Below are 27,319 nucleotides of genomic sequence, written 5' to 3'. Positions count from 1 at the left end.
TGAAATGAAGTTTAAGGAACTTGGCTGGTTAAATCCCCTTTCACGTGGTTTTCTTGATTAAACATACTTTTGTAAAATTTAGGTTATGAAAGGTCTTCTTCAAAAGCTTAAAATGAAAATTTGAGTTTTCTTAATTAATGTCAATACTCAAATTAAGCTGTTTAAAATTGTATGAGTGTTATTATTATACTTTTAGAAACCCTTTGATGCAATATTTATGAAATGCAAACTTTTTACCGCGAAAAAAGTTTCTCTTTGAATTTTTCATAAAGTCATATATTTAGCTTGCATAATTTTTCTGCGAATATGCGTTGGTGAACCATGTCTTTGCTTATGTAAGGGAGATAATCGATTCTTTGAAAACAGCTAGGTTTAAAGTCCCCGAGCACTTTACTTGAACCTCAACAAACACTCACGCTCCAGCAAACAAAATGCCGAAAGAAATAAAAAAGAAAGTATAATTGTTTGTTGAGGATTTTTTCGTGCCACTCACACACATATCCCTGGTCTGCGTTCATTTATTTGTTTTTCAGCCTCGTTTTTGAGCAGAATTTTTATGCGAATTTTATTACTTTTCAGTTTCAGTTAGGGCTTTGGCAGCCACCAAAAGTTGCGGCCATGTTGGGGGCTCGGGGCATTTGAATGCCCGCGCTAAAACCAACAATACGTCGCTACGTATGTGCAAATGAAAATGAAAATAAATTTCCATTTGGCACAAGTTTTTATGCCGCTGCTTTCGCACCAATCCGCTGACCTCCATCCCGTCTCCTTTTTTTGTGTTTTTATTTCTAGGATACAGCGCTGCGTTGGCGCCCACGCCGCCCACCACGACGACAACAACAATCTCGCCCTCCAATCTGCTGCCCTACTTCGACTTTGATGTGCCGCGCAACTTGACCGTAACCGTCGGCCAGACCGGCTTTCTCCACTGCCGCGTGGAGCGGCTCGGCGATAAGGATGTAAGTAGAAAGTAAAAAGTTTGCTAAAATCGGAAAATCCTTTGGCTTTAAGGGGGGCATCACACTTTGAATACCCTTTGAGGAAGTATAAAATATTCCCATGACTGTTGAAGCCTTATCGAACAGATAGCTGGCCAATAAACCTTCACTTACGGTTTATTTCTCAATGTCATGTTAACTTTTGTCGTTGGGTTAAATTACTTTTTCGAAAAAATATAGTTTCCTAGTTGTTCCTAGTTGTTTAAAGTTGTTTCACTTAATAAATTAAAATTATATTGACAGAAAGAATTTGTCTAGGAGAACACTTTCTCTTAATGTTAACTTTATCGTACAGATAAAAAGCTGGAAACTTACCATAACATTTAAATATCAGCGTGGGACTTATTTTTGTTATAAATAAATATTAATTTATATTGATCAGGTGTAAGACAAAATGTATGCCGTTGGTTTTTTATTTAATATACGTTTTTATGTAATTAACGTTAAAAAAAAAAGAGTAAAAAAAAACCCAGACACCTTGATGGTTAATTAAAAACCATGTTAGTAAATCCAAATATATCGCCAATATTACTATTTAGCTACAATCAAAGTGTATACAAAACAATACCAAAAAACCACCATTGACTAAAAATACACTTTGTAATTAAAGAAAAACTGCACAATCAAAAAATGGTTCATTTAAAATGTAAAAATATAATTAATTGCTTTACGCAAATTTGTTTGCCTCTGGCATATCCGATGAAAAACCGACTGTTTAGCACTGAAAAACGCCCACAAAGCAGGGTACTAAAGTCAATGGCTTAACATATGGAAATTGTGGAAAATAAATGAAAATTCCGCTTGGGATTTGCAGGCACTCAATCATTCCGGCCGTGATTACCAAACCATTGGGGTCCGGTTCGTCTCGATTCGTTTGGTTTGGTCTCGTTTTCGGTCTAGTCCAGAGCCAGATGATTGAAGGTCGCAGTGGGTTGTTAACCCCTTGCCAAATATGGCCCCATACGCAAACGAGGAGGGTGGGGTCCGGCCTAATATGTCAACATCACTGGCACATTAGGTGGGCAGCAGGCTCGCATCTCTTAGCCGGGATTAGCCCTTTGGCCAGGCGGAGTGGTCCATGAACAGTGGTCCGCAGTGTTGACAGATAGTCCAATCATTCAAAATTCAGGCTCCAACCCTGGGTCCTCAAAGCAGTGTGCATTAGCAGCCAGGACTCGTGCTGTTATTAAATGGTGTGTGGATGTGAAGAGGGAAGTGTAGGGATAAGCCTGGCAAGATACGGGGGCCTAGGCCAAATTACCGGGTGATTTCGAGGCTGCACTCGAGACTGGGAGAAAAATGGCCCAACAAGACAGGCGACAACCCAGCAACGTCCTGTGAGAGTTGCCTTCCCTAACGAAAACCCCTACAAACACACTTACTCTGTAAAATAGACTGGTGCTCTGTCCTGGCAAAATGACTAATTTATGAGCCATCAATCACGTGACTGGCTCAGCCATCATCCTTGTGCGTCCGTGTTATCAGCTTTAATTTGCCCACTTTAAGGTGGCCAAGGTGAGGGGTGGAGTCAAGAAATACGTCAGCCAAGGCCGGAAACCGGAAGTTGTGCGCCTTGAAGGAAGCAGCCAAAGTGCAGGCACGAGCCGAGAAACAGGAAAAGGAAGAGCAACTAGAACAGGAGTAGCTCTACCGGCCCACATCATCAGCCAGCTAGCTCAAGTTTACCCATTTAATTCGAGCTCTCATCGGGAAAGTTCATTAAAAGCATTGAAACTACATTAAACAAATGACACGCAAACAACGAAAGCCCGGCCAAATCCTTGCCCTTGAGGCTTAATTACTCGCTAACCATCCTTAACCCCATCCCCTCGATAACCAGTCCAGTATTAGTCGTTGCCCCTTCAGTTGCCTCCTTCAGGCAGCTGATGTTGCTGTTGTACTTGATGTTGCTGCTGTGCCTGATGTTGCTGCTGTTGCTGCGACTGATGTTGCTGCTCGGTCGGCTTGTCGCCCTCGCTCTCTCGAGCACTTGCGTCAGCAATCGACTCCACGGTGGCTGCCACCACTGCGGCAAGGACATCGCTTTCCAGGCGGGTGCCCCATTTCTGGGCCAACTTGTCCTCCGCCTCCTCCTCGCTGGAGCTGATCAGGATGGCCGGCGCACGGCTGGGTATGGGAACTTCCTGCTGATCGTGATGGGTGAACATGGAGGCTGTCGTCGAGGCCGTCTCCATCTGAAACGGTCGCAGGAAGCGACTTGGGTTGGGAAAGGGCCGTCGGTTCTCGAGGATAAGCTTAATGTCCCGCGCAGACTGCCACCAGCTATGGGGATAAAAAGAGAAGAGAAAATGAAATCTAAAAATTTTTTTTAAAGAAAGGTACCTTAAACTTGTAAGGCTTTAAAGCTCTTTACTAATGTAGATGTCTTGTTAAATCATATATTGTTTTAAAGTTGTATGATAAGGCACGAAATATTTATGAATATTTCAATACTTTAAACATCTCAAGACATATCATAATATAAAAGCATATGATATTAATATTAGCATAAAATTCGGAGTAAATGGATAGGAACATATATGTTGGATCGAGGAACTATAGAGTTTATGATTATAATCTATATTGTTGAACGTTGATGCACTAAGAGCAGTACAAACAAGTGGCCCAAACGACACCAAGCACGTGCTTGTTACGCGCGGGCCCATATAAATATGGTATATTTTATGAATATTGGGATTATTTGATTTTTGGAGGCTTTTAATTATTTATATGTGGAGATGGGCACTTTAAATTTGTTAGTATAGTATAGTATGATAGAATTTTCAAAGTAGGTCTTAATAATCTTACCGATACCAAGGCGTCAGCTGGGACTTGATCAGCATGTAAATGTTGGCAAAGTAAACGGTGATCTGGGGGCGGTTAAATTAGACATGGATTGATGGAATGACGAGATCCCCACTACCGTCATGAAGAGGAAGAAGAGCATCCAGGACTTGGTCCACAGCTTGCTCAGTCCCCAGGAGTGGGTGTGCAGGGCGTAGTACTGGATGCCCACCAGCAGGGTCCCGATGATTCCAAAGGCCACCAAAGTGAGCAGCGAGAACATCTGGCAGTCCTCCTGCAACGCCCTTCGACTCATGGCCCGCGAGTACCACAGACGCAGCGACTGCAGACAGGTGTACCTGCAACGGAAGCTGGTGAAGTGCACAGTCCGCCCAACAACACAACCACACAAAGCCGCTAACAAAGCCTTGCTAGCAATTAGGAGGAGTCGCTGCCACAGAAACGGGAGCAGAGGCAAAAACAGCCACAAAGCCAACTCAGCTGATTAAAATGATCTGAGCCGCAGGCGTCTTTCATCTGCCGCCGCTTCCTGTGGCATCTGCCATCTGCTTAATACACTCGGAAAAAATTCCCATTAAAATCGTTAACCCCATTAAGAGTTTACGAGAGCAACTAAATTAGGCATTTTCCATTTTAACTTTGTATTACTTCATCTCTTCAAAAAAAATTTGTACAAATCGTTTACAGAAGCGGAGAATGTTTAGCGCATTAGAAAGGATAAAGGTTTTCTTTTATATTTTTTTTAAGCAACACCACGCTAACTCCAACTTTAATAATCATTACTTAAATTTAAACAACAAATTGTTTATAGTTTTGCAAATTGCCTTTTTAAGTTAAGTTTGAGTAGTGGTCTACAACCTTCAAGAACTAAGTTTTTCGAAAAACACAAGACCATAGATTTTAAGATCTTTGATGAAGATAAATATTCCTGGGTCCATTATTTTTTAAACTTTTTAAACACGACCTAATGAATATGTTCAGTAGGAGTTTTTCCTTAGATAATATAATATCTATGTTTAACTATATATTGGAAGAGTTTAAGATTTAATGGGAATTTTTGTAAGTATTATTGGGAGTTTTTTCCCAGTGTGCTCCTTAGCTTACCGCAGCGTCTGCTCCGTGTTGTACTGGAACTGGCACAGCTCGCAGGTGGTGCAGCGCGAGGTGCTAATCCAACGCTCCAGGCAGTGCACATGGACATATGTCAGCGATCCCTTGCACAAACACGGCGACACGAGCCTGCAAACAAATTGGGGGCGGAACGGTCGGAAGTTTCAGTGGGCGTGGTTGGGTAAACAGCGGCAACAATGAGAAATCAGGGGATTAAAACGACAGCCAACCAGATAATCAGGGATAAAGTGCTCGATGGGGGGAAGCGAGGTGATTTACAAAACCCGGGATCAAATGAGGATGGGTGGGTGCTGCCTGCAGTGTTAATTTTAATAATTAAAATAAATAAATGCATTCGCTGGCGGGCCCTGCACTAAATACATTAAATGCCGTGCAATTAATTTCTTGCACAATTTGCGGCTGCACGTACGTAATTAAATGGAAGTTACAGCACCCTGGAATGGTATATTACAAAGAGGGGTATATTCGGTGATGATTGGGGGGTATTTGAGATAGTTTTTGAATTATTAAATATTATAGTTAGATGATTTATGTAGGACATGTAACTTTTTTGCGTTTTTTCAATAACCGAAAAATGCTATTCATATTTAAAGATCATCATCAGTAAGTTCTATATTATATAAACCCCCAGGGTAACCAAAATTCTTTATCGCTAACCCATCCTGGCACCTGAAAATTGTACTCACTGTTCGGGATTATCGGCGTTGTGACAAATGCGACAGACTAGCGATCCCACCGAGGGCATTGAATCGTTGGAAACGGACTCGTAGCCCAGGTTATTGCACTGGGTGGTTCCATCGATGCAGTGGCGCAGTGTGGCAATGGACTCCGTGGTCATGGGTTTGGGTGACGGGGAGGCGGAGGTATAGGCGGAGCAGGTGGCAGCGGCCAGAGCAGCCTCTGTGCTGACCAGGGGGTGATTGGGAGGATGGGGCAGCTTCTGGAACTGGACATTCGGCTTCAGGCCCAGGGAAACAGAGCAGGCCGGCAGCTCAGGAACCTCTGCATCCACTGGGATGGCCTCCTTATTCAAGGACTGATCCTTCTCCCAGGAATTTATGCGGGTCTCCACCACGATCATACCCGGCGGGGTGTCATCGGCACTACTGGAGGACAGAGCCTCCTCAATCTCCATCTCCAGGGTGGTTTCCGTCTTGAGGTCCTCCACATCTATGGTCGGATCGAGCCTATGGTCACCGGCATTGCTGGTGATGTCTGTCGGAGGGGTAATCTATTAAAGCTGCTCTTGAGACCTGCTTTTAACATCTCACCACATTTTTCGCACTCCATTCTTTAATGTTTGAGGGTTTTTGGGCTGTTGGGTACCGAAAATAACCAAAAATTTTAATACATCTTCTGTGTAATATTGAGGTTGCCTATAATTTATTTTTGTATTGGGTGAAAATATTATTTATGAGGTCAATCAGGCTGTCACTTAGTTCATGGAGTGCTTGCTTTGACACAAATGATTGGCAGGTTTTATCTGATCAAGGAAAACTCATAAATATATTTGTAAGATAAGTGCAAATTATAACCATTGAAATAATAAATATTTTAGAAGGACTACAATCATTATTGATTTGTCCAAGACAATATATTCAGCTTAAAGCGGCATTTGCTCTATAATGTTGAAGTCAGATTCCTAAGCCTTGTACTTTATCGATCTTGTCCTCGTTACAAAATCCTAGACATTTTTTCTTTGGGAAGGTGCACGCCATAATGGGGGCAGTTAAGCATGCGCTGGCTGGAAAACAAACTTGTCCCGCAGCCAAGTCGCCCACATTAATTGTAATTGACAGACTGGAACCGCGCTGTCGGTGCCCACGCAAAAGCTTGCTTCTGCGGGCATGGGCATACCATGCCCCAAAGTCAGCCCCCTCCAAGCGCCGCCACTGCACCCATAAACTCAAAATTGAAAGTGTAACAGTTACGGCAAATAACTTTGCCGCCGCTTGGCTTCCATTATGCGCCACTCCACGCGGAGCAGGCTTTCCCGGGTAATTTATGCCCGTGCCGTTAGTTCGTTAGCCGCGAGTTTTCCGGACGGAACGGGATGGGTGCCATTTCCATATCAGCTGACACGGCAAGCGGTGCTCGGCTTTCGCTGCGTGTCTTTCCATACTCTTTTCAAGGATCTTGCTACTCCAAATAGAAGGTTTAAAATTAAATTATAATATTATTATCACCAAAAAAAATTAAAAATTTAAATTTATTAAATGATACGATGTGGTAAAAAGTAAAATAGCATATAAATAACAAGTTTACTATACTTACCAGGTTCCCAAAGATATTCTAAGGAGATATTAAAAATTAAATATATAAATATTGACTATACTAAAGCTTATTATGTGAAATGATGTAGTTCCTAATTGATCATAAAAGCCTAAATCACAATTTTAATATAAATGATCTAAAACTCTAGTTGTATACAAAAAATTTTTAGCCACTCAAGAATCGTGGGAAATGTTATGCCCCCTATAAGTCGACTTTTAACAATGATATATTACAAAATCTCAATGATCCGAAAACTCTCAATTAATTAGATAATATTACCGCAGAGTACTTGTATCTTCGGTGGCCGAGGCCAACCTCCTGTTGTTTTGTTTTCGACCGCCCTCGCCGGAAGCTGGCGTTGAATCCGCTTGTTCAACTTGACTTCACAGGATTGTCCGTTCACTGTTGATTTATTACGCGCCGAGTGCCGCCGATGTTTTCATAAACGCTCCTCCATGGCTCCATCAGCGAACATGAGCACAAGCAATTTACTCGTGTAATACCAGCGGCTGAAAAGGCGGCTGGTAAAAAAGTATATTAAACAAAGTTTTAGGCTTTGTGAAAAGGCAACGAACCCTTTTTTTTAATGCCGACAGGACAACCTTCGTTCGCAGAATTCGGGGTTACAAAAAAAAAAACAGAAGCGAAACAGAAATCAAAATCTGTTTACAACTTTGTTTACACAACGCTGCCATGGCATTGAAGTCTTCATTTGTTTATTGTCATACCCGAAAGAAAAACAATTTAATTTGGATCAAGTTCATTAAGTGAAGCCCCAGTAATTTGCGAATTTAGGAATTTCCGAACTGGAACCGCTTTCCACAGAGCTTAATGGAACTTTTCACGCTATTTTCTAAGCTCGGACAAAGCCAGTGGGGCAACAAACTAGCAACTGCACCCCGGCCAAAGCGACTGCAACTATTTTTGGCCAAGTCTAAAGTCTCTCTCTTGGTTAGAGACGCAGAAAATGCGTCAGCAAAGTTTTTAATGTATTTTCGCCAAGTTTTCCACACGCTCGCACAAACACGCTCACACACACACACACAGACAGGCAACCTCAACTGAAACTTCTTTCATTTGGCATTTTCCTGCGAGATGACAGAGAAAAACAAAAAGGGAAAGTAAGAGTGCTGCAAGTAGAGCGAAAGTTTCCGGCCGCAGCGAACACACAAAGTGTTAAATAATATAAAGCTATGCTGGTGGTATTTATTTAAACCTAAAGACATTACGAAAATTATACCCCGAGCAAAGTTTCAACACTCACGGGACTGTTGCAACCTGGCTGTCCCCTTTTTTGGATCCGAAGAGAAAATCCCGAGATTGGGACAACTTCTTGACAGGGGATCTGGCTGCGAACTTGGCTGGAGTTGTAAAACTTTTCACTTTTGATTTTCGCCTTTTTGCAGCTGGAGAATTAAATATTTAAGTGCCGCCCGGTTGGAATATATAATTGAGGGACTGCGATAAAGTTGCCATTCCGATAGTTATTTAGTTTGTTCCACCGCCTGTCGCGTTTACAGTACATTTCAAGCTCTTTTTATGGCCTGTAGAAAACGCAATTGCCTGGCCCGCTTGGCATTACTCATACGCAGTGTGTTACAGGGACAATAACAAAGGGGTAAATCGCCCTCTATGTTGCCGAGATTTGACCTTTTATCGCCCCACCTCCTGCAGCTTAATTTACATTTGGCCGAGACCATTTGCCTATGATCCTGATGGGCGTAAAAGCGGCAGTCGCTCATAAAAGTTTTACAAGCGAATGATTTTTATTTTTACGTATTACGTGACCGATTTCATTCGGCTGCCCCCCGATTTCAGCCCCAAATCGAATGAATTTATCAGATGGCCAATAGTGTTTGCCAAATAGTTGAATGGCCAACTCAACTTAAAAGCCCACGGGGCTGGAGCAATTAAATTTATTAATGAGCTGGCATATTTTCACATTTAATGTTGACAGTCGGTAGGCATTTAAAGTTTTCCTCCTAGGGAATGGGGCAGTAAACCAGAAGAGGAAAACTTTTTCCATGTAATTAAAATTGAGTATCACAATGACCGGGAGAAACAACAGAAACTAAGGTCATCAAATAAATTGGAAACAATGTGCCAAAAAGGGGACAAAGTGTGTGGGTTGTGTCGGGTTCTCAAGAAATCATGGTTCGTTTTTTGTTAGGGGGAGTGGGATGTCGATGGAGACACAGAAAATCATGGCTAATGGCTTTCCCCAAAAGATTTCCCAACTAAAGACGAAGGCCAAGGCGAAGGCAAAGGCGCTGGGCAATCAAATGAAAATGTAATTCAAGCCGTAATAAAAATGCTCCCAATAAAGGCTGGAAATGGCGTCAAAGCTGTCTCATTGCCTTTATTTTTGTTCTTCGCCGTTCAAAAAGGATTGAAGGCTATTTGAAACAATTGGAAATCTCGCTGAGCAAGCAGCTTTGACAAAATTGACATCGACCCACTGACAGACTGACCTTACGACTAGTCTGGCTTAAAGAGTTTCGCAATTGTCGAGGGCCATTTGTATGGGCATCTTTCATTTCCCGGCAAACGGGGCGTATACGTTGGCCTTTTCACGCTCAAATGTATTCTCGGCTTAAACTCGGCAACTTTTCCCTTGTGTTGCCGCGTGTTTTCTCTAGCCCTCTGTGTTGCCTTTTTGTTTGTTTGCTGATTAAATGCCAGTTACAAAAAGCAAAATGTTAAAGATTAACCAACGCCGGAACTGGAGAAAATAAAAATAACAAAAATAAAAGGAAAGTTAACTTAGCGCTTTGTTTTTCATTTTGCCACCTCATCCCAACTCCTGGGAGTGTTTGGTGAACAGCAGACAAAACACGTTTAACTCAGTTGCGAGGAAAAAAGTTTTAAGTGCGGAATTTGTAATGCTCCCGAAACTTTGCCAACTGCGAAAAGCACTTCATTCCGATCCCTTGTTTTCGTTGTAGGTCTCCTGGATACGCAAACGTGATCTGCATATCCTCACCGCCGGCGGCACCACCTACACATCCGATCAGCGTTTCCAGGTGAGTTTAAATGTCGTCTGGTGTCTGGAGTGGAAACTTAGGGATTTCCTTCTCATTGCCGCAGGTTCTGCGACCCGATGGCTCCGCCAATTGGACACTACAAATCAAGTATCCGCAGCCACGTGACTCCGGCGTCTACGAGTGCCAAATCAACACGGAGCCCAAGATGTCCCTGTCGTACACCTTCAACGTAGTGGGTAAGTAATGGCCACAGGTCTCTAGTAAATAACCAAGTTTCTAGATATTTTACAAAGTTACAATAACATTCTATCAAAGAAAATTTGAAGTTTATTTTTAACGAAAAGGATTATACTTAGAAAGGCTTGCTCCTATTTTTATATACTTTGTGGTTAGAAATATAAGAATACCCCTTCTACATTTTGAATAACATAAATAGAATATAATTATTTTCAATAAAATCCAGGCTTCCAATACCCAATTTTGGTTGCGAACAGGATTTGCATTTCTATTTATACGTAATCCCTATAGGCAAAAAAGCTAGCTGGATTTATAAATACTTAGAGTAAAGCAAATCCTCGTTGGTTCCTTCGTCCCTTTCTATTTTTATTTATACCTTGAAATTTCAGTAATGCTGACGCAGATATTCAACAGTTTGTGCCATAACATAACCATTACCGATGACTCATCTCACCTAGGCAGATAATCAAAAGTTCGACCATTATCCGGTACTGAAAAGTAGGCCAATGGAAATGGTAGGTAAAGATGGTGGAGATGGCAAAGGAGGCTGAACTGAAATTGGTCACAAGCCACTGAAGTGATTACTTTTATGGGCTAAGCTCTTGAAACTCTTCAGCAGTTTTGAGCAAGCTATGCAGGTTTCAAGAGCTTAAGCAAGCCATACAATATGCATGTTATTTGCCCAGGACCTCCTGCTTGGAGCATGTGAGCCCGGTTAGTAGCCATTTTGGCCACCCGTCGAGCAGCACAGGAAGCTGCCTTCTTCTGCTCTTCGTGATTATAAAATTTTCAATTCGATTATGTGCAAATTGGCATGCTGAGCAGTGTAGAAGTTGAGGGTTAAACGTGAGCGAGTGTTTTACCTCTTTGTCTTGCCAATTGGCCGGGTAATTAGTTTGCACTTGGCTCGAAGGAGATTGGAGATTGCAGATTGGAGGTTCTGAACCCTTGTCATACATCACAAATTGGAAATGGATGGCTGGGCAATAGTCTTTAGTCCTGAATCCTGCAAGACGTTATCCTTGGAAGCACACTTGCCCCCAAAAATTGGTGTGGGCAATGTTTGTGGGTTTTCGGTTTCGTTCCTGTTCGGTGCATTTTTATCGCATTTGATATTAGCAAAATGCATTTGGCTAAAAGCTTCTGGTGCGGAAGAGTGCTCTCAATGAGCTTATTTGATCTCTGATTTCCCCTTCTCTCAAAAAATGTTTGTGTGCGATGTTGTTTTAGCCACACGGCCAAACGACTTTTGGCCAGTATAAAATGCTTTGTTCAGCCCCCCACTCGGTTATGAATCTTTTAGTGCTTTAGAGCCGGGGAATATGAACGAGAGCTTTGAATATAAGTTTACACGCATGCAGGAGCTGGGGAACTATGTATGAGTTTGTGTGGCAACTTGACAGGCTGACAAGTCAGCTTCAAACACTCACAGAGCCGCAGAGACAGACACATAGAGTCATAAATATTACATTTGCGGAAATGCAAATGACTGCGAAACGGCTGCATATAGCCTGCATGTGCCACGCCCACATTGGTGGGCGGTTATAGCACCCAGAACGGGGAGGGAACTCATTTGAATGCCCAAAAAGAAATGTGCATATAAAATATTTGACATGCCACTCACGCGGAAACAGCAAACAGCAGGTCAGTGGAGACAGTGGTGAAAAAACTATGAAATCCATAGTTTTTCAGCCTTTGAAAATGATATTAGAGAGGTAAAAAAACCAATTGATTGAAAATAATATAATAAAATATATGCCAAGTCATAAAAGAGTCCATATTCTTATTTATCACATATTTTTGGCCTCTTAATTGTGACCCCACTGTACCCAGTATGCCGTCATTGTCGCTGCAAACAAGTTTGTTGTTATGCCAGAATTTTTATGCGCTTATGCAAATAAAAAATTGTGCACTAAAAATTCCATAAATTTGTGTTTTTTCTTTCACGGCTGCTGTTTCTTTTCGACGCCAGTGAAAATTCTATTACACGCCATCCCAGAGAAAATAAGAGGAGTGAAATAAAAGTGGAGAACGGGGCGGATGATAAACAAAACAGCGCCAAGTTGACCAGAGCGTCATAAACATAAATCGCCTTCAGTCTGGGCCGCCTTTTCCGCCACCCACTTGACACCACCCACTTGATACCACCCACCGCCTTCCGCCTTGGCCGCAATATTTTTGACATTTTAATGCTGCAGCAGCCGCTCCAATTGCTTAAATTACCAACTTTATGTACTCGACTCTACTTGAGTGCGGGAAAATGGTGGAAGGTACTGCCAACTAGGTGTCAGCGGTGGAGGCATGTTTATATGCACATAGATACCTCCAGACCCGACTCGATTTAATTTTGAATTTAAGGCAAATTACCAAACACACTGATAAAGCGAGCAAATTGTAAATTAAATTATGTCGCCCTGTCCCACTCAAGCTGAGCGACAACAAGGGAACAGGACCCAACTGACAGCCCAAGGACGAGGAGCAGGATAAGTGCTGGGGCCAACAAAAATAAATCGAGAAAGCCAGATAAATTAGGGAAAACCGACTTTGGTTTACACTTGCACTGGGGAATCTTACAAAACAGGAAATATTTTTTTTAGTTCCTTCTAAGTCCCCTCACAGATATTTTACAGTAATTTTTTAAATTAGTTATACGAGTATATAAACAACAATTATAAGGATTTTATGCATATCAGTATTCTAAACTTAAGAATATAAACGATTTTTGCTCAGATACAAATATTAAATAAAATACAAATATTATTATTTCAAGAAATCATAAATCCATATGTAAATTTACGAACCAAATGCTTAGAATATGGTTTTGTATATAATCCCATTTCTAGTCCTTGGATGATCTTTCAAGTCATTGAAAACCAAATCTTACAGATTATGTAAGTGGGTTCTAAAATAGTCTTTAAAATTACTTTCACATTTTTCATATGGTATGATATGAGAGCTATTGAACATACATAAATAAAGGACTTTTCCACCTATTAAAATGGTTATTTTGGAATTTCTTTCAATCATTAGAAACATCCCCACAAACTACTGCTATAAAATATAAAAACTGTATTGACGCTGGTCTAGAGTTGTTGATTTTTCCCCTACTAATTACAGAGACTTAAATTTATTGGTACTACCCCCTGTAAGGGTATTATAGGAACGGTGTTGTTGATGATTCTGGAAAAATTTGTTTACCAGCGTGAATGTAATCAAGCGTAAGCGCTACCTTGCTTAGTTCACTCAGATGGGAAGGTAAAGAAAAAAAGTTGGAGTGAAAAACAAATTGCACAACCAGCGGAAGAGCTGCAGCCAGGAAAAGGATCTACAAGGAGCTGGAATTGAAGGCAATTTGAATGCGTAGTTGACAAGATGGGGATGCCAAGTAGATGGCTCATTTCGGGCTCCATAAACCAACACTTTAGCAGCAAGGTGCTGTTGACATTAGCAGCCGGCAAATTGCATGCAATCAAGCGAAAATAATAATCTCAAGCATAAGCAAGTCAAGAGCAATAAATAGCTTCTGGCTGCAGGACCTTCATCCCATTCAGTGAGTTCTGTAAAAATCACATTTGAAGTACTCAGTAGTAAGTGTCGAAACTACCATAGGGGAAGATAAATCTTAGCTTTATGTGACCAAGGGCTATAAACAAGACTTTAAGTATACATAAAGTCTAATCAAGTTATCAAGCAACCCCGAAAATATCCGAATCCTGCTAATACAGTTGAAAAATCCCCGCAACACAGTGTTTAATTTTAATCACTTTCAGCTTGAGTTAAACTTCAACAAATCGTTCAATGGAAAAACCATGAAAATTCGCTAACTTTTGAGTCTCAAGCTTCGAACGACTTAACCGATAATAACTTCCACTGGGACACTTTCTAGAGAAGTGCCTTTTATTATTTCCCCTTGCCTCGAGCGCCACTAAATTAGTTTCAAGTCGGGGGAGTGTTCTTTGGCAGCTTGAATGGAAAAATAATTGTGTGCCACGAAAATCCATTAACGTGGCCTTGCCAAAAACAAAGAAATCGTTATGAGCCACAATTTGGAAGTTCGACTTCGCCATCGCCATCGCTTTCGCCTTCGCAATTGTTTCCTGAGGTTAATAGATGAAAACCAGGAAAATGCCGGCAATTATGATGCACACTGAATGCTCAAGAAGCGAAGACTTGAGCCAGCTTAAAAGTTAAGCGATTCTCATTGTCTTGCCAGTAGCAAATTGCTCCTGCAGTTGTTTTTGTGCCTGACCCAATTCGCATGCAAATTGTGAGCAAACGTGGCCAAAAGTTTACCTTTCCTTAATATATACAACAAATACACAAATGGCCAGGTGAGGCCATGAGATAGAGGGTTTGCAACCGAGGGGATAATGAATTTTTATAAATAAGTTACAAGGATGCGGTGGCAGGAAGGTCTGCGAAGGACTCCGCTGAGCCGCACAATTTGCCCGGCAATCAAATGTTTTCGTTCATTTGCTGCTCAAATTACATTCTACGCCGAATGCCTAGACCAAAAAATGCCCCAATGATAAATTACTAAGATATTGCCGGGAAATGGGATAAAAAGGAGCTGCTGCGGAGGCGGAAATGATTAATGTCTCTGCAGCAATGTCGAATTATTAATAATAATAATAATCACAACAATGGAGACTACTGAAAAAGAGGCCGCAACTCGGGATTCGGGCAATGATGATGTTTTGGCATTTCATTTCGGCCCTTTTTGGGGATGGGAACTAGGATTCTGACAGGAAAATGAGTTGGAGGGCGAGGACTACTTCATCAATTGTGCTGGCAATGCGGTTGACTTTTACAAATTGAATTTGCTTATTTGATTTGACAATTAATTCCAAGCAATTGCACTGTGGACGCAGTCCGATTAATTGTCGGCCGGAATTTAAAGAGGTCATAGGTTATGGGTCGTAGCTCGTAGGCTTAAAGCGCCCTTCAGCACGGCCCAGTTTGATATTGTTTTTCGGGGCAATAAATACCGAGATGCTGTTACATGTGTGCAAACATGCATCAACACAGGCGAAGGGTAATAAATTTTTACAGCCCCAGAGCATAAGGATTCTGGAATCCGGAGTCCCGCAGCCTGCGATGCACTGGCCCCAAAAAGTATGCCATGTTTTGTGCCCCGAACCCTCTGCAAAGTTCATCGCCCCAAATGTTTATGGCCATATAGGCTTATGCGCATTTTATGCGCGAAATCAAGAAAAATGAAAATGAAAATGCATTTCCCAAACCCAAGCCCAGGCCCTCCTTTCGTTTCGGCACTTTCTGCTGCGGCTGCACAAAATTTCTCCACAGTCTGAGCTGGCTGACTGTGTGTGTGTAAACAGGACTCGGCCAAAGGACTTTGTTTGCCAGGACAGGGGGCGAAAAGGACTACGAGGGTGTTTTGACTTTGGCAGGTGGCCAGATGTAGACTTTGCAACTTTTCAGCCTGGGTCAACTGCGGCCAGGTCTAATGAAAACTTCAAATAGCCCACCGACTTGGTCCCATTTTCTCTACCCTCATTCAAAATGCAGCTCGCCAATTGTCAGGCCCACTTAATCTAATTATAGTTAAATAAGCAATTTTCCACAGGAGATCCTCTAGAATTGGTGCACATTTATTGCGCCTGTCATGCGGGTTCGCACCTGGTGGGGCTTCATCATCCATCCCAACCAAGAATCCTTGGAAAAGCAAACCCATTCGTGGGAACCGCAGGCGCGTTGTCAGCTGCAAGTACATATATGTAGGTTTGTGGGCCGTGGAGGCAATAATTTTCGCCACCACGGCTCCTTGCACTGCGAGGTTGGCAGAAGTCATAGACGGTTAGCTTTCGCTGCCACAATTGTTTTCCCAGGCTTAGTATATGTAGTATGGCATGGTACAACAACGGCCATCAGCGACAACAACGTGCTTTTCCCGCTTTCCACCCTTTTCTCGCCTCTTTTTTCACTAGATATATGTGTGCGGGTCTATAAAACAGCCAGATAATCGCCCCAGCATGTTCGAATTCCATTTGGGGTTCTTTTCCACCTTTGTTTCCACGGTGTACATTACTTTTTCCACTTGGCATTTCATTAAGATTAACATTTTTGGGGCGCCTGATTTAAAGGCCAACTTAAAGTTCCCTTGGTAGCGGGGGTTATGGAAAAGTCATCAGCGCGTTTTTGCCCTGAATTTCTGGGGCATTCAATATTCGTTCCATTCGTCTGTTGCCACACGATTGAATGGCAACCAACATCGCCGCACAAAGGAAAGTGTGTGAGTTTGCAAACTCGATATACAGATGTTCCAGTTGCAATCCTCATCCGCCTCCTTTGGCTGCAATTTATACCACGGGCTTTGCGGTTGTTTAGGACCTGAAAAGTTTTCCTCTTTACCCGTTTACGAGAGTGAAAGTGGAGCAGCGATGGAAGAGTTTCACTTTGGGGAAAAATGGTTTTTGAAGCTGGAGAGCCGGGACATTTTCCATTAAGGCAACTGTCAGCCATCATAAGCTTTAAGTACAAATCGCATTTCGTGGCTGCCCGCGATGATTTTTCTCAATTGAAATCATTGACGCTGCTGTAACAACAAAAGGCACTTCAATGGTTGACATTTTGATTTTGTGGCCCAAATGGAAAGCAGAAAATTCTTTCCAATCTGCCAGGCTTTTGTCTTTTTTTTTTGCAGCTTGTTCGTTCTGACAATTCCGCTGAGAGGAGAACAGCTATGGAGCTGCAGGTAGCAAGGGGAGTACGATGCCCGACTGCCTTTTATATGGCATAACAAAAGCTTATCGCCAGCATAATAGAGACACGCGTCCGTGTAATAAAGTAGGGCCCAGCCTCGGATCTGGGTACCCATACTGGTTCCACTGGCAGACAAACGTGCACTTGGACGTTATCATTAACATTATTATTATTATCATTGTTAGGCAGAGAGAGGGAAAATACTTGCCATTGTGTACTGTCGACTTAAGTGACTTTTTTCCTTCTTCTCATTTAATATATTTTGAATTTTTGGTCCTTTTTTGTTGCAGAACTCAAAGCGGAAATCTTCGGGCCCAGCGATCTGATGGTGAAAACGGGCAGCGACATCAACCTAACGTGTAAAATTATGCAGGGACCCCACGAGCTGGGCAACATATTCTGGTACAAAGGTGCGTATGCGTAATGAACTTTGGCCTACAGCACCTGCACCTCATTTACGCAATTCAATTTGCTACTCTCGGCATTCCAGGCAGCGAAATGCTCGATGGCAAGGGCGAAAACGAAATCGACAGCTCCATGGCCCGGATTCGCGTCGAGGATGATTGGACTGACGGGCTGACTTCGAGGTATGTAACGACTCGCACTCGCACTCGCCATTCCGCCTGCCAAACGTGCAAATGTGTGCCGAGCATTTCAGTTATTTCGCATTAAAATACCGCCTCACTTAATTAAGGCCAGGTGCCAGGTGCCAGGAGCATTCGCAGTAGGTAGGGGGGGTGTTTAAGGAGGGCACCGGGTTCCTCTAGGCTGCAGTTTTGCAGCCACATCCTCACCGGCCGACTGGGGAAACACGGACCACGACTTTGAATGACATTTTAAGGCCAAAGCGAAGGACGAGGCCAGGCTAGAGGACCCTCTGCCGGTCGAGCTCTGGACAGGATCGAGGGGTGGACTAGGCGGGGATATATCCAGGCAGCTACTCTCCCACAGGGAATAGTGTATTACCTCAGGATAAGTTTTAAATTCGACAAAATATTTAATATTATTATTAATTAAATATTTTGTTTGGGTTTTGTTTGGCAACTTTATTCTGTGGTTAGCCAGAACATTTTGTTCTAGGAATATACAAAAAGGAAAGAGAGAAAAGCAGCCAAGAACACTTCTATAGTTTTTTGTTGTGGTAAATTCATTCCTTTTTGCTTAATTCGCTAACGAAATGAGGATAATAAAAGATAATAACTCTTTCGGAAAAATTGAACAAAAAACCACAAAAATAACTTGATTAAAATGTTAGTGAAGCTGAAGATACATTTGGAAAAGTTTGCTAAGTCATATTATAACTTTTACCAATCAGCCATGTTAAAATATTTTTTTATAAAGGTAAATTTTTTATTTAGTATAAAACCCAGAGATAATGTTGCTACAAGAGTAAACTAAACAATTGATTATAGAAACAAGGCTCCTATACATAAAGTCGTAAAAAAATGCTTTCCGAAAATATTAATCAAATGAAAGGTAACACTGTAACTGCGACTTCACAGGAAACCGAAGTTTTTTTCCTACCATTGACAAAAGACATTAGGGTCGTTGATGTCCCAATAAAGCCAGGTAGGGTATCTTTAGGCCCTAATGCACCATTCTTTCGCTCCATCACTGCACAGTTTGCCCGAGTTAGCCGTGTGTGACTTTTAATTTGCCTTAGTCAAAGTCAGAGCTTAGTCACTGCCGGATTTGGATTCGGAGTCTACCGACTCTGCAGTAGTTAGTTGCTCAGTTTCAGCTGCCGCCACGTGATCATTGCCCATTTATGCTGTTAACTAACGACGCAGACGACCATAAAATGCAGGTGCGGCTGACAGAGATGAAAAGGGAGTGGCTTTTCCCAGGGATTAGGCAGGGCTCTTGAAAATATTACTGGAAAGTCACTGAAAATAATATTCTAGGGTACGAGACTAATGCTTTAATCTTAATAATAATAATTTAAAAAGAAATAAACTAATTATCTCAAATCAAAAATGATTAAAACAAAGTCCCCTGAAAATCGGTAATGAAATTTTGTAGATAGCAAAGATAACAACGATTTTTTATATTAAAACATTTTCTAAAAATACTAATAATGATCATAAAAAATTCGGTATTTTAGTTTACTAAAAATCTAACAACGGATTAAAATGTAAGGGTTTTAACAAGACTTATCAGTATACCTATTTAAAATTAATTTTCCTGATTGAAATTTCAGAAGGATTTGATGTATATATCAAATATTGCAATCAAAAATGTAAATCGTTTATAATTTATTTATTAAAATTTAAATTAAAAAGCCTAATATTTTCCCTCGGTGTAATGTAACTTCGAGTTAGAGTCAGTGGTGTAGGAAACTCGGTACACATTATGCTATCGCATAAAGTAGCAAAAGTTTTGTATATTTTCTTGACGTTTTTTTTCTTTTTGGCCCGGCATTCGGTGGCCTTCTGCCGTTTACCTTTTACCTTTGTTCCCCATGCATTTCCACAGCCGTTTCCACTCCCATTACCCCACTCTGCCCCACTGCCATTCACTTTCTCTGTGCTTTCTCTTCCCGGTACTCCGCGGCACAGATTAAAAATCAAGCGCGCCATGCCCGGCGATACTGGCAACTACACCTGTGTGCCGACGGTGGCAAAAACCTCGAGCGTCTATGTGCACGTAATTATTGGTAAGTAAAGCGAGGACTGCAGCGCGGCAGCGGGCTTACCTTTCCTGGTGTTTGTGCTGTCAGAGAGTTTTGCATGTTTATGACGGGAAGTGGAAGTTGCCTGTTAGCAGCGGCACATTCGCAATTTGTAATGCCAAGTGCAAAACGGGGCGTGGCCGTGCAGTAATTGCATTGCAGCAGACTCGGCGAGAAATTGCTGTTGGCTTTTTTCCGGTTTTTTTCTTTTTTTTTATCCTGCCTGCCTGCCCCCGCATATTTGTATTTGTGCAGCAGCACGGAAATTATTTCTAGTTGCCGCTGCAGCTGGAAACCAAGCTGCAGGCCAATAACACGGGCCATGTGTGCAAAGTCGGCTTCGAAAGGTCTTGGGGGGGTTGGGGGTTTTCGAAGGAGCTTGTCAGATTTATGGCAGCAGCTTGTGTGCTCAAGAGCTCATTGAGAACTATAGCAAGTTGTGCTGCCAATGTTTTTCCACGGCACAAACGGAAAATGCATGCATGCTAACCAGCGAGGGCCATGTTATCTGACGGAGAAAAGCCGGCTCAAAGGCAATCAGTGGTAGCAGGAAAATGCTTTAGAGTGCCAACCAATTAACCGATGAACCAAGAGCTCTGCCTTTCAATTGTTTTCCATTCTGGTTCATTTCCTGCGGGGACTTACACGGAGTTGTGGAGTCTATCAACTGTCTTAGAATATAAATATATAAAAAAACTTTTTCCCTCAATTAAAAGTAAAGCCTTTATTTTTCTTGCTTGTGCTTACAAATAATTTTCATTTCTTACTAAAACAAAATTCCCAAAGAAGCTTAGCTACACTGAAAAAAATCGTTTAGTTAAAATAAATATATGCACATTTTACGTCTTTAAAATATATTAATTTATTAAAAATGTTCACTTTATTAGATTTTTTGATATATTTTAAATGTTTTTGTTAGATGACTCAACTATTTCACAATCTTTTTTAAGTAATGAACCAATCTATTAGTAACTCAAGGATCAAAGATCGCTAGTTATCGATATATAGGAAAAACTCTACCATCCCTAATTGCCTGCTTGCTTTTGCTTTCCAACAGGCGAACATCCCGCGGCCATGCAACACAATTCGAGCAGCAACAGCAACAGTTTCTACTGCGGCATCTGCTGCATGCTGCTGAGCATTGTGTCCTGCTGCCTGCAGCACTTTTACGAGGCGGGGTGTAGATATATCCATGCTGCGGCAGCGGTGGCAAAGTCGGCGGGACTTGGGCCCCCGAAGCGAGCAACGCTAACGACCAGTGAAACAGGAGTAAATGCAGCAACAGCAGCAGCAGCAGCAACTGCAGCAGCAGCAGCAACATCTACATCAGCAACGTGCAACATGTTGAGAGAACGCCCAGCGGCAATTCGGAGTCTGAGATGAAGGAATAATCAACACGCAGCGAAACACTAAAAAGGCAAAAACACACACAAAACACTCACAACACACACACATATTCAAGGTGATTTAAGTTTTCTATGTATCGCATGGGGGGTTCAAACATAAGTACTTACTAACTTCTAAGATGAATGCACTTAGTGGAAAAGCAAACATATTATCTTATAAGCTAAAAGGTATTTAACAGTGTTAAGAGTGAATGCTAAGTCCTGGTCCGATGGAAACCTATGCATTTTCGTGGGAAATCATAATCTAGCTAAATGTTTTCAGGATAAACTCAACATAAGAGATAATAATATGTGTTATATGCATTCTTTTAAATTTGTTATCGAAAAAAAAAGCAACTGATCATCTGTGAAAGACCCAAAAAGCCACATGAAAATAATCAGTTTACTGGATTGCCCAATAATAACTATAGATTCGTTGATAAAGAATTGGTTAAGAACTTACATTGGATATCTGATAATCTCTTTCTACAACCAAAAGTCGATTGCACACCCATAGTTACACCTGCCACACTCCTTCATTATGAAATAAGACTTACTAGCTATAAATATACCCAACAGCCCAGAAACACAAACAGAAACCCCGTTCTTTGCAATCACAATACCCAAATTCTATGGAATCTCTAACTGCCAACGAACTCGCACTCCAGTAGCCCATCGCATCAAGTTGTTGGGTTGAAATTTGCTGTAAATAATTGCCATTCGAGAGAAATTAATTCAAGAGTACTTCGAACTATTAGTAAGCCCTGATTAAGAACAAAAGATGATTTTCCGTTCGAGTACGGCCGGTTGCATTGCACATTTATCAGTTTTAGGCAACAGCTATCGTTAAGTACGATTATGAATGTATGTATAGACGATAAGTGGATAAACTACAGGAGCGATTACTGGATTTCATCCATCAGCACTCGAAGTTATGGTATAAACTGTTTGTGTCTGACCCAATTGTGGTCGAAGCTCGTTTAATTGTACATAATTAGTTTTGGCTAGAAACACAAGCAAAAAAAAAGAGAAAAACCAAAAACAAAAGAGGGGAATATTTAAAAATAAATGCAATTTATAATTGTGCTTATCGATATAATTGATACGAATGCAATGCGAATGTGCAGGCACTGTAAATAAATTCATTAGTAGTCGAAATTGTAATTTTAATTAACTCTTAAACGATATAAACAGATAAAACCGATAATTGCGATTCTAAAGTTGCGAACCGCCCTACTTGGTAAGCCGCACACTGAGGCAAAATTGGCAAAATTCACCAGCAAAACCAAAGATACTAAACACAATAAAAATAAAACACTTCAAGTAATAGTAAAAGATAGTTAAATTTAATACGGACCCTTGGACCCAGAGCCCGCATCTTGTAAATAGAGTGAATGGAAACAGCATTAATCAGAGCAGGCTATTTACTAAGCAAAATCCGTTGAGTGTCAAGTATAAAAGTCGGCTCAAAATTGAAAAACCAAAAAAAAAACACAATAACGAAACCCTAGCAAATACATTATGTACGAGTGTATGTCACAGCATTGCAGCTAAAAGTATATTCATACATATATAAACCAGGTACTCTCAAATCATTTATATGTGTGCGTATCCATAGGTACCCTACATTTGCATAAACAGATAGGATCGTTTAAAAATCGACTCAAACACACGGACACTGCAGGCGAGAGTTTTGTGAAATGAAACCAAATCGATTCAATAAAATTATAATTTAGAAAATTTAAAAAGTCTTCTTGAGTTTCTTTATGGTCTGGTTAGTAAGTAGTGGTATTTATCCTCTTTGGACCTCTATAAACTGGTGATTTAATAATAACTCACTGCTTAGTTTTTATATTAAATCAACACTGATAATTTAAATCCTTTCCACAATAGCGTAACATTTGTGATAATACTCTTGAGTTGTTATGATAGCTGAGTTCCCTCATTTAGAACTCATAAAATCATTAGCTTAGAATAAATTATAATTGCTTTGTTTTTTTTTTCATATTAAAAAATAAACCAGATCACTTCTGATAGCGTAAATTGCTCATTCAGGGGTTTAGTTTAAAAACCCGTTTGGACACAATCTTACTAGAAATGCTGGTAATGCGTTCATTGACTCTCGGTGATTTTTTCTTGGAGACCGTATAATATATTCAAATTAAATCTTTGGCTTGATGTCGTCAAATATGATGATGGGAGCCGTCCAGTATTTACTTAATTGCAATTCATCTCCAAATCTGGTGGGACTAACGAGCCGTTCGTTTCTATTCGCCCTGCCATTAATTCTGGCGAAAGGTATAAATAAAACCAGAGCCGAGTGGACGCATTTTAGTCCGTTGTTGTCCAGATCTAAGAACATGTTGCAGCTGTCACTAGCCCTGCTGCTATTTCTGGCTCTATTCGCTAGCCTAGAAGCAGGTGTGTGTTTTCTGTGGGAAATCTTTTAGCCAATCCAAAAGCTCACTTTATATCATATTACCCTCAGCGCCTTCCCCATCATCAGGGTTAAAAACAGAGAAACTTGTGCGGGTATATGAAATCAATGAGGCACAGTACAAGCGGATTTTGCAGCTGACCAATGGCAGGAATGTTGTATCGGAGGCTCGGTTGATCAACGGAGGCATCGCAACTGTAGGCGAGTCCTTGAGTTCCGGTTGGAACTCACTTCTACGGATTGTGGGTCTGACCACCGTCAGAAAGGCTGATGAGGCCGAGAAGGTGGACTTTGAAAGTGAACCCTTGTGTGTGATCAAGACACGTGAGGGCGAAGGCAGGGACGAAGAAGTGACCTCTGCTCGAAGCTCAGCACCAGCAAACGAGGCCGAAGAAGAGGATTCCACAATCCACTGCATAGTGGTGCTCAAGAAGGACAGCGACTTTGAGCTGCCAACCCAGGATCCTCATCCAAACTTCGTCCAGTACTGGAATAAACCCCAGACATCCACTCCTGAAGAGGAATCCCCTGTTGACAACCAGCCTGGAAAAGTGCCTGAGGAGAATGACGCCGTTGAGGAGACCACTCCAGCTCCTTTAAGAAAGAAAAAGGTTAACAAGAGCACCTATCCAAAGAAAGACAGTTTGGAAGAAGAATCGGATAAATCCCGACAGTATGCTTACCCACCAGTGCCGCCACAGTATGGAGCTGCCTATCCACCTCCTCCTCCTCCTTCTTATGGAGGCTATCCCTACACTCCCTATCCCATTCCTCAGTCTTATCCCAACCCGCAGCCTTATCCCATTCCTCAGCCTTATCCCATTCCTCAGATTTATCCGAACCCTCAGGCATTTGGTCCTCAACCTCCCATCGGACCTTCACCCTATGGACAGTTACCTTATGGACAGATACCTTATGGACCATACCCGCAGCCCATCTATAACCCTCAACCGCCCATTGGTCCCTATCCTCCGCCAATTTATGGATCTAACGGAAATCCCTACTTGGATCTTCAGGCCCTGTTGGCCCAAGAAAATGCAATCAAGGATAATGAGAAAGCCGAGGCTGATGACGACCTGGAATCAGATGAAAACTCCTACGAATCCGAAGAAGAAGATGACTATCGCTATAAGAAACGTTATTACTCCCAAAAGCATTCGTACCTTCAAGAAACGTATAATAACTAAGAATAAAGAAAATATAAACTGAATTTAAAGGTTATGTTTATCAAGGTTGGGTTGGAAAGATATAAGTCAAGGGCTTACTTTAAATGATGGGTGTTAGATCCTAGGAATTTCTTGGATACGATTTTCTAACCGTTTTTTGGGAGTCTACAAATGATCCGCAGTCTAGAGTATGAGTATGTTCTCTGCGCCATCGGTCTCCTTTGCAAGCTAGACCATAAATTAGAATATTATCATCCAATCTGCGAAACTAGACGAGCTAGTCGTGTTTTTGCAATAAAATCATTAATTAAACAAGTTTGGGCAGGGTGGACATTAAAGAGAATTGGGTCAACGCGTAAATTATGTAGATTGGCGTCGATTAGAGCAAAGCTATAACTGTAGATGAGTAGTTTGGGTTGATCCATTTGAATGACAATGCCGAAAAGGAATTTTGGTTCGTCAAGTTCGGATGAGAAAGACTTTCGAAATATATAAACGAGGGAGTCGAACCATTGAAGCTTATTCGCAATCGCCATGAAGTTCTTACCAGTTCTGGCGGTGATCGTGCTCTGCGCAGCGGCAGTACAGGCTGGTAAGGTTTTCTATTATCTGATCCTGATGGAAGAGGAAGTTTAATGATTTATCCACAAAACAGGCACTAATCGTCCTCAGTTGGTGCGTCTGCACCAGGTTACCCGGCAGGAGTACAACGAGCTCCTCCGGCTCACCCAGGGCAAAGAGGAGGTTTCCGAGGCCCGCCTGCTCAGCAGCTCCATTGCTGGCATCAAGGGCTTGGCTTCCGGCCTGGCCGTTGGCAATTTTATTCCAGCTATCTTCAATTCCGGCTCCAAGGATCAGCCCAAAAAGGGACGTCCCCTGTGCGTGATCTCCACCAACGATCTCGATCATGATGAGGATGACGAAAGGCGCTTGGGACGTGTGGTGAGCATCGAATTCGAGCCAAACAGCGACTCCAGCAGTGGAAGTGGTCATGGAAGTGGAAGCGGTCATGGAAGTGGAAGCGGTCATGGAAGTGGAAGTGGTCATGGCAGCGGCAGTGGTCATGGCGGTGGACACGGCAGTGGCCATGAAAGTGGTCATGAAAGTGGTCATGGAAGTGGTCATGAAGGTGGTCATGAAAGTGGTCATGGAAGTGGTCATGGAAGTGGTCATGGAAGTGGTAGCGATGAAGACGAAGATGTGACCACAGTGAACTGCATCCTGATTGTTAATGGCACTGACACATACACTAAACCTAAGCCCAAGCCAAAACCAGATCACGAACACGGTCATGGACACGGACATGGTAGTGGAAGCGGAAGTGGAAGTAGTGGCGGACATGGAAGTGGAAGTGGAAGTAGTAGTGGACATGGACACGGACACGGATCCAAGCCATCACCTTACTACCCTCCCCCTCCCCCGTACTATCCACCCTACTACGGCTACCCACCCTACTATCCTCCCTTCCCCTACCCACCACCTCCTCCACCACCACCACCAAAGCACCACCATTCCAGCGGAGACAAGCGATCGTTCGATGACGAGGAGGTGGACGCGAGTCGTCTGATCGAAGCCTACAAGGGATTGTACTATTTGCCCGGGGGATACCCTCTGAGGATCGGAAAGTACTCGAAGGTCAGTCAGGAGACCTCCGCCTACCAGCCAGCCAGCTATCCCACGCAGGAGTATGCGAACACCTATCCCAAGGTGGTCCGCAACTATGGACTGACCCATCCTGCTCCAGTCTACGTACGATCGCCCCAATTCGAGCAGGAACATTAGAGAAATTCTCCATTAGACAAATCGACTTTTGAATAAATAAAACTAAATTATTATTTACAAAAAGGATCGTGTTAAGAATATCATATGGGGGTTTCAGTCTTAGATCTTACAATAATTATGTTTGGGATGCTTTTATGAGGAATGCACATTCTACTATACTATTTTCTACTAATTTCTAATATTTGAGTGATTTTATATTTATTGTAGATTAGAGTGCTACATGTTTTATGTATTATAGTAACTTAGCAGTTTTATTTTACTATGTTCTGCTAATTTTGTTTATCGAATTCCAAAACGTTGGGAACTTTGATGGGTAAAAGGACGATTTAATTGGAACCATTAATGCACATGTATTTTAACCCTGCCCCCCTGCTTTTGAACTCATAGCTGATAGGGGGGCGATTCAGAGAGCCATCAATCGCAGACGCATGTGCCTTCATAATTGGACTTGCAATTGAGTGGCAGAATCGCTCATTTGTTGCATGTTTGCGAGATATGGCCTACACCGGTGGCTGTGTGTTTGTTCGTGTGCGTGTTTGATCAAAAGTGTTACAAGGTCCTGCCACTAACAATGCCAGAAAGAAACGTTGATCTAGGCAGCACAACAGTGGCACCATGTAAACAAGCAGCATTACACTTTCCCCAGCCACACACACTAGTTCGCTCGGAGGAGTATTGGGGGACAGCGACAATTGAAAGTGTAACACATCGTTGCCTTTTGTAGAG

At 42.0% G+C, this 27,319-nt stretch overlaps 4 protein-coding genes across 5 annotated transcripts in view; 3 read left to right on the top strand and 1 right to left on the bottom strand.

Annotated features, from left to right (window-relative positions):
- The window catches only part of dpr1 (defective proboscis extension response 1), a 53,860-nt gene extending 30,904 nt beyond the window's left edge, over positions 1-22,956 (top strand). Inside the window, exons 2-8 of the mRNA XM_017074894.4 lie at positions 793-959; positions 10,154-10,231; positions 10,296-10,428; positions 17,443-17,562; positions 17,643-17,739; positions 19,711-19,808; positions 20,881-22,956. Of these exons, the coding sequence (XP_016930383.3) occupies positions 793-959; positions 10,154-10,231; positions 10,296-10,428; positions 17,443-17,562; positions 17,643-17,739; positions 19,711-19,808; positions 20,881-21,206 (1,019 nt within the window). The 3' untranslated portion in view covers positions 21,207-22,956. The remainder of the gene's footprint in view (positions 1-792; positions 960-10,153; positions 10,232-10,295; positions 10,429-17,442; positions 17,563-17,642; positions 17,740-19,710; positions 19,809-20,880) is intronic.
- On the bottom strand, positions 2,675-6,387 carry LOC108010077 (uncharacterized). 2 transcript variants are annotated; one of them, XM_070995109.1, is made up of 6 exons: positions 6,209-6,387; positions 5,621-6,149; positions 4,908-5,042; positions 3,922-4,141; positions 3,807-3,868; positions 2,675-3,281 (listed from the first exon to the last, which is right to left on the bottom strand). In XM_070995109.1, the coding sequence occupies exons 1-6, from the start codon at positions 6,222-6,224 to the stop codon at positions 2,861-2,863; spliced, it is 1,383 nt and encodes a 460-aa protein (XP_070851210.1). In that variant the 5' UTR covers positions 6,225-6,387; the 3' UTR covers positions 2,675-2,860. The 2 variants fall into 2 exon arrangements, with proteins under 2 accessions (XP_070851210.1, XP_016930381.3); XM_017074892.4 differs by having other exon boundaries at positions 6,206-6,386.
- A 462-nt stretch (positions 22,957-23,418) lies between the features above and the next one.
- LOC108008955 (actin-binding protein WASF2) lies at positions 23,419-24,832 on the top strand. The gene is made up of 2 exons (XM_017072865.4): positions 23,419-23,629; positions 23,697-24,832. The coding sequence occupies exons 1-2, from the start codon at positions 23,569-23,571 to the stop codon at positions 24,830-24,832; spliced, it is 1,197 nt and encodes a 398-aa protein (XP_016928354.4). The 5' UTR covers positions 23,419-23,568.
- Positions 24,833-25,283: 451 nt separating this feature from the next.
- On the top strand, positions 25,284-26,593 carry LOC108008999 (uncharacterized). The gene is made up of 2 exons (XM_070995111.1): positions 25,284-25,403; positions 25,467-26,593. Exons 1-2 carry the CDS (start codon positions 25,346-25,348, stop codon positions 26,591-26,593), a joined length of 1,185 nt encoding a protein of 394 aa, XP_070851212.1. The 5' UTR covers positions 25,284-25,345.
- The last annotated feature ends 726 nt before the right edge of the window (positions 26,594-27,319 follow it).

The sequence above is a fragment of the Drosophila suzukii genome, chromosome 2R, assembly GCF_043229965.1.
Source record: "Drosophila suzukii chromosome 2R, CBGP_Dsuzu_IsoJpt1.0, whole genome shotgun sequence".
In the NCBI taxonomy this organism is placed as follows: Eukaryota; Metazoa; Arthropoda; class Insecta; order Diptera; family Drosophilidae; genus Drosophila; species Drosophila suzukii.
This window is presented reverse-complemented; position numbering and strand designations above follow the sequence as displayed.

Excerpts from the sequence above, each read along its gene's own strand:
- LOC108010077 (XM_017074892.4), bottom strand. Across the intron at positions 5,043-5,620 it reads AACGCCGATAATCCCGAACA|GCTCGTGTCGCCGTGTTTGT; the intron begins GTGAGTACAATT and ends ATTTGTTTGCAG. Across the intron at positions 3,869-3,921 it reads TCTTCTTCCTCTTCATGACG|ATCACCGTTTACTTTGCCAA; the intron begins GTAGTGGGGATC and ends AACCGCCCCCAG.
- LOC108008955 (XM_017072865.4), top strand. The coding sequence starts at position 23,569 with ATGTTGCAGCTGTCACTAGCCCTGCTGCTATTTCTGGCTCTATTCGCT. Across the intron at positions 23,630-23,696 it reads ATTCGCTAGCCTAGAAGCAG|CGCCTTCCCCATCATCAGGG; the intron begins GTGTGTGTTTTC and ends TATTACCCTCAG.
- LOC108008999 (XM_070995111.1), top strand. The coding sequence starts at position 25,346 with ATGAAGTTCTTACCAGTTCTGGCGGTGATCGTGCTCTGCGCAGCGGCA. Across the intron at positions 25,404-25,466 it reads CGCAGCGGCAGTACAGGCTG|GCACTAATCGTCCTCAGTTG; the intron begins GTAAGGTTTTCT and ends TCCACAAAACAG.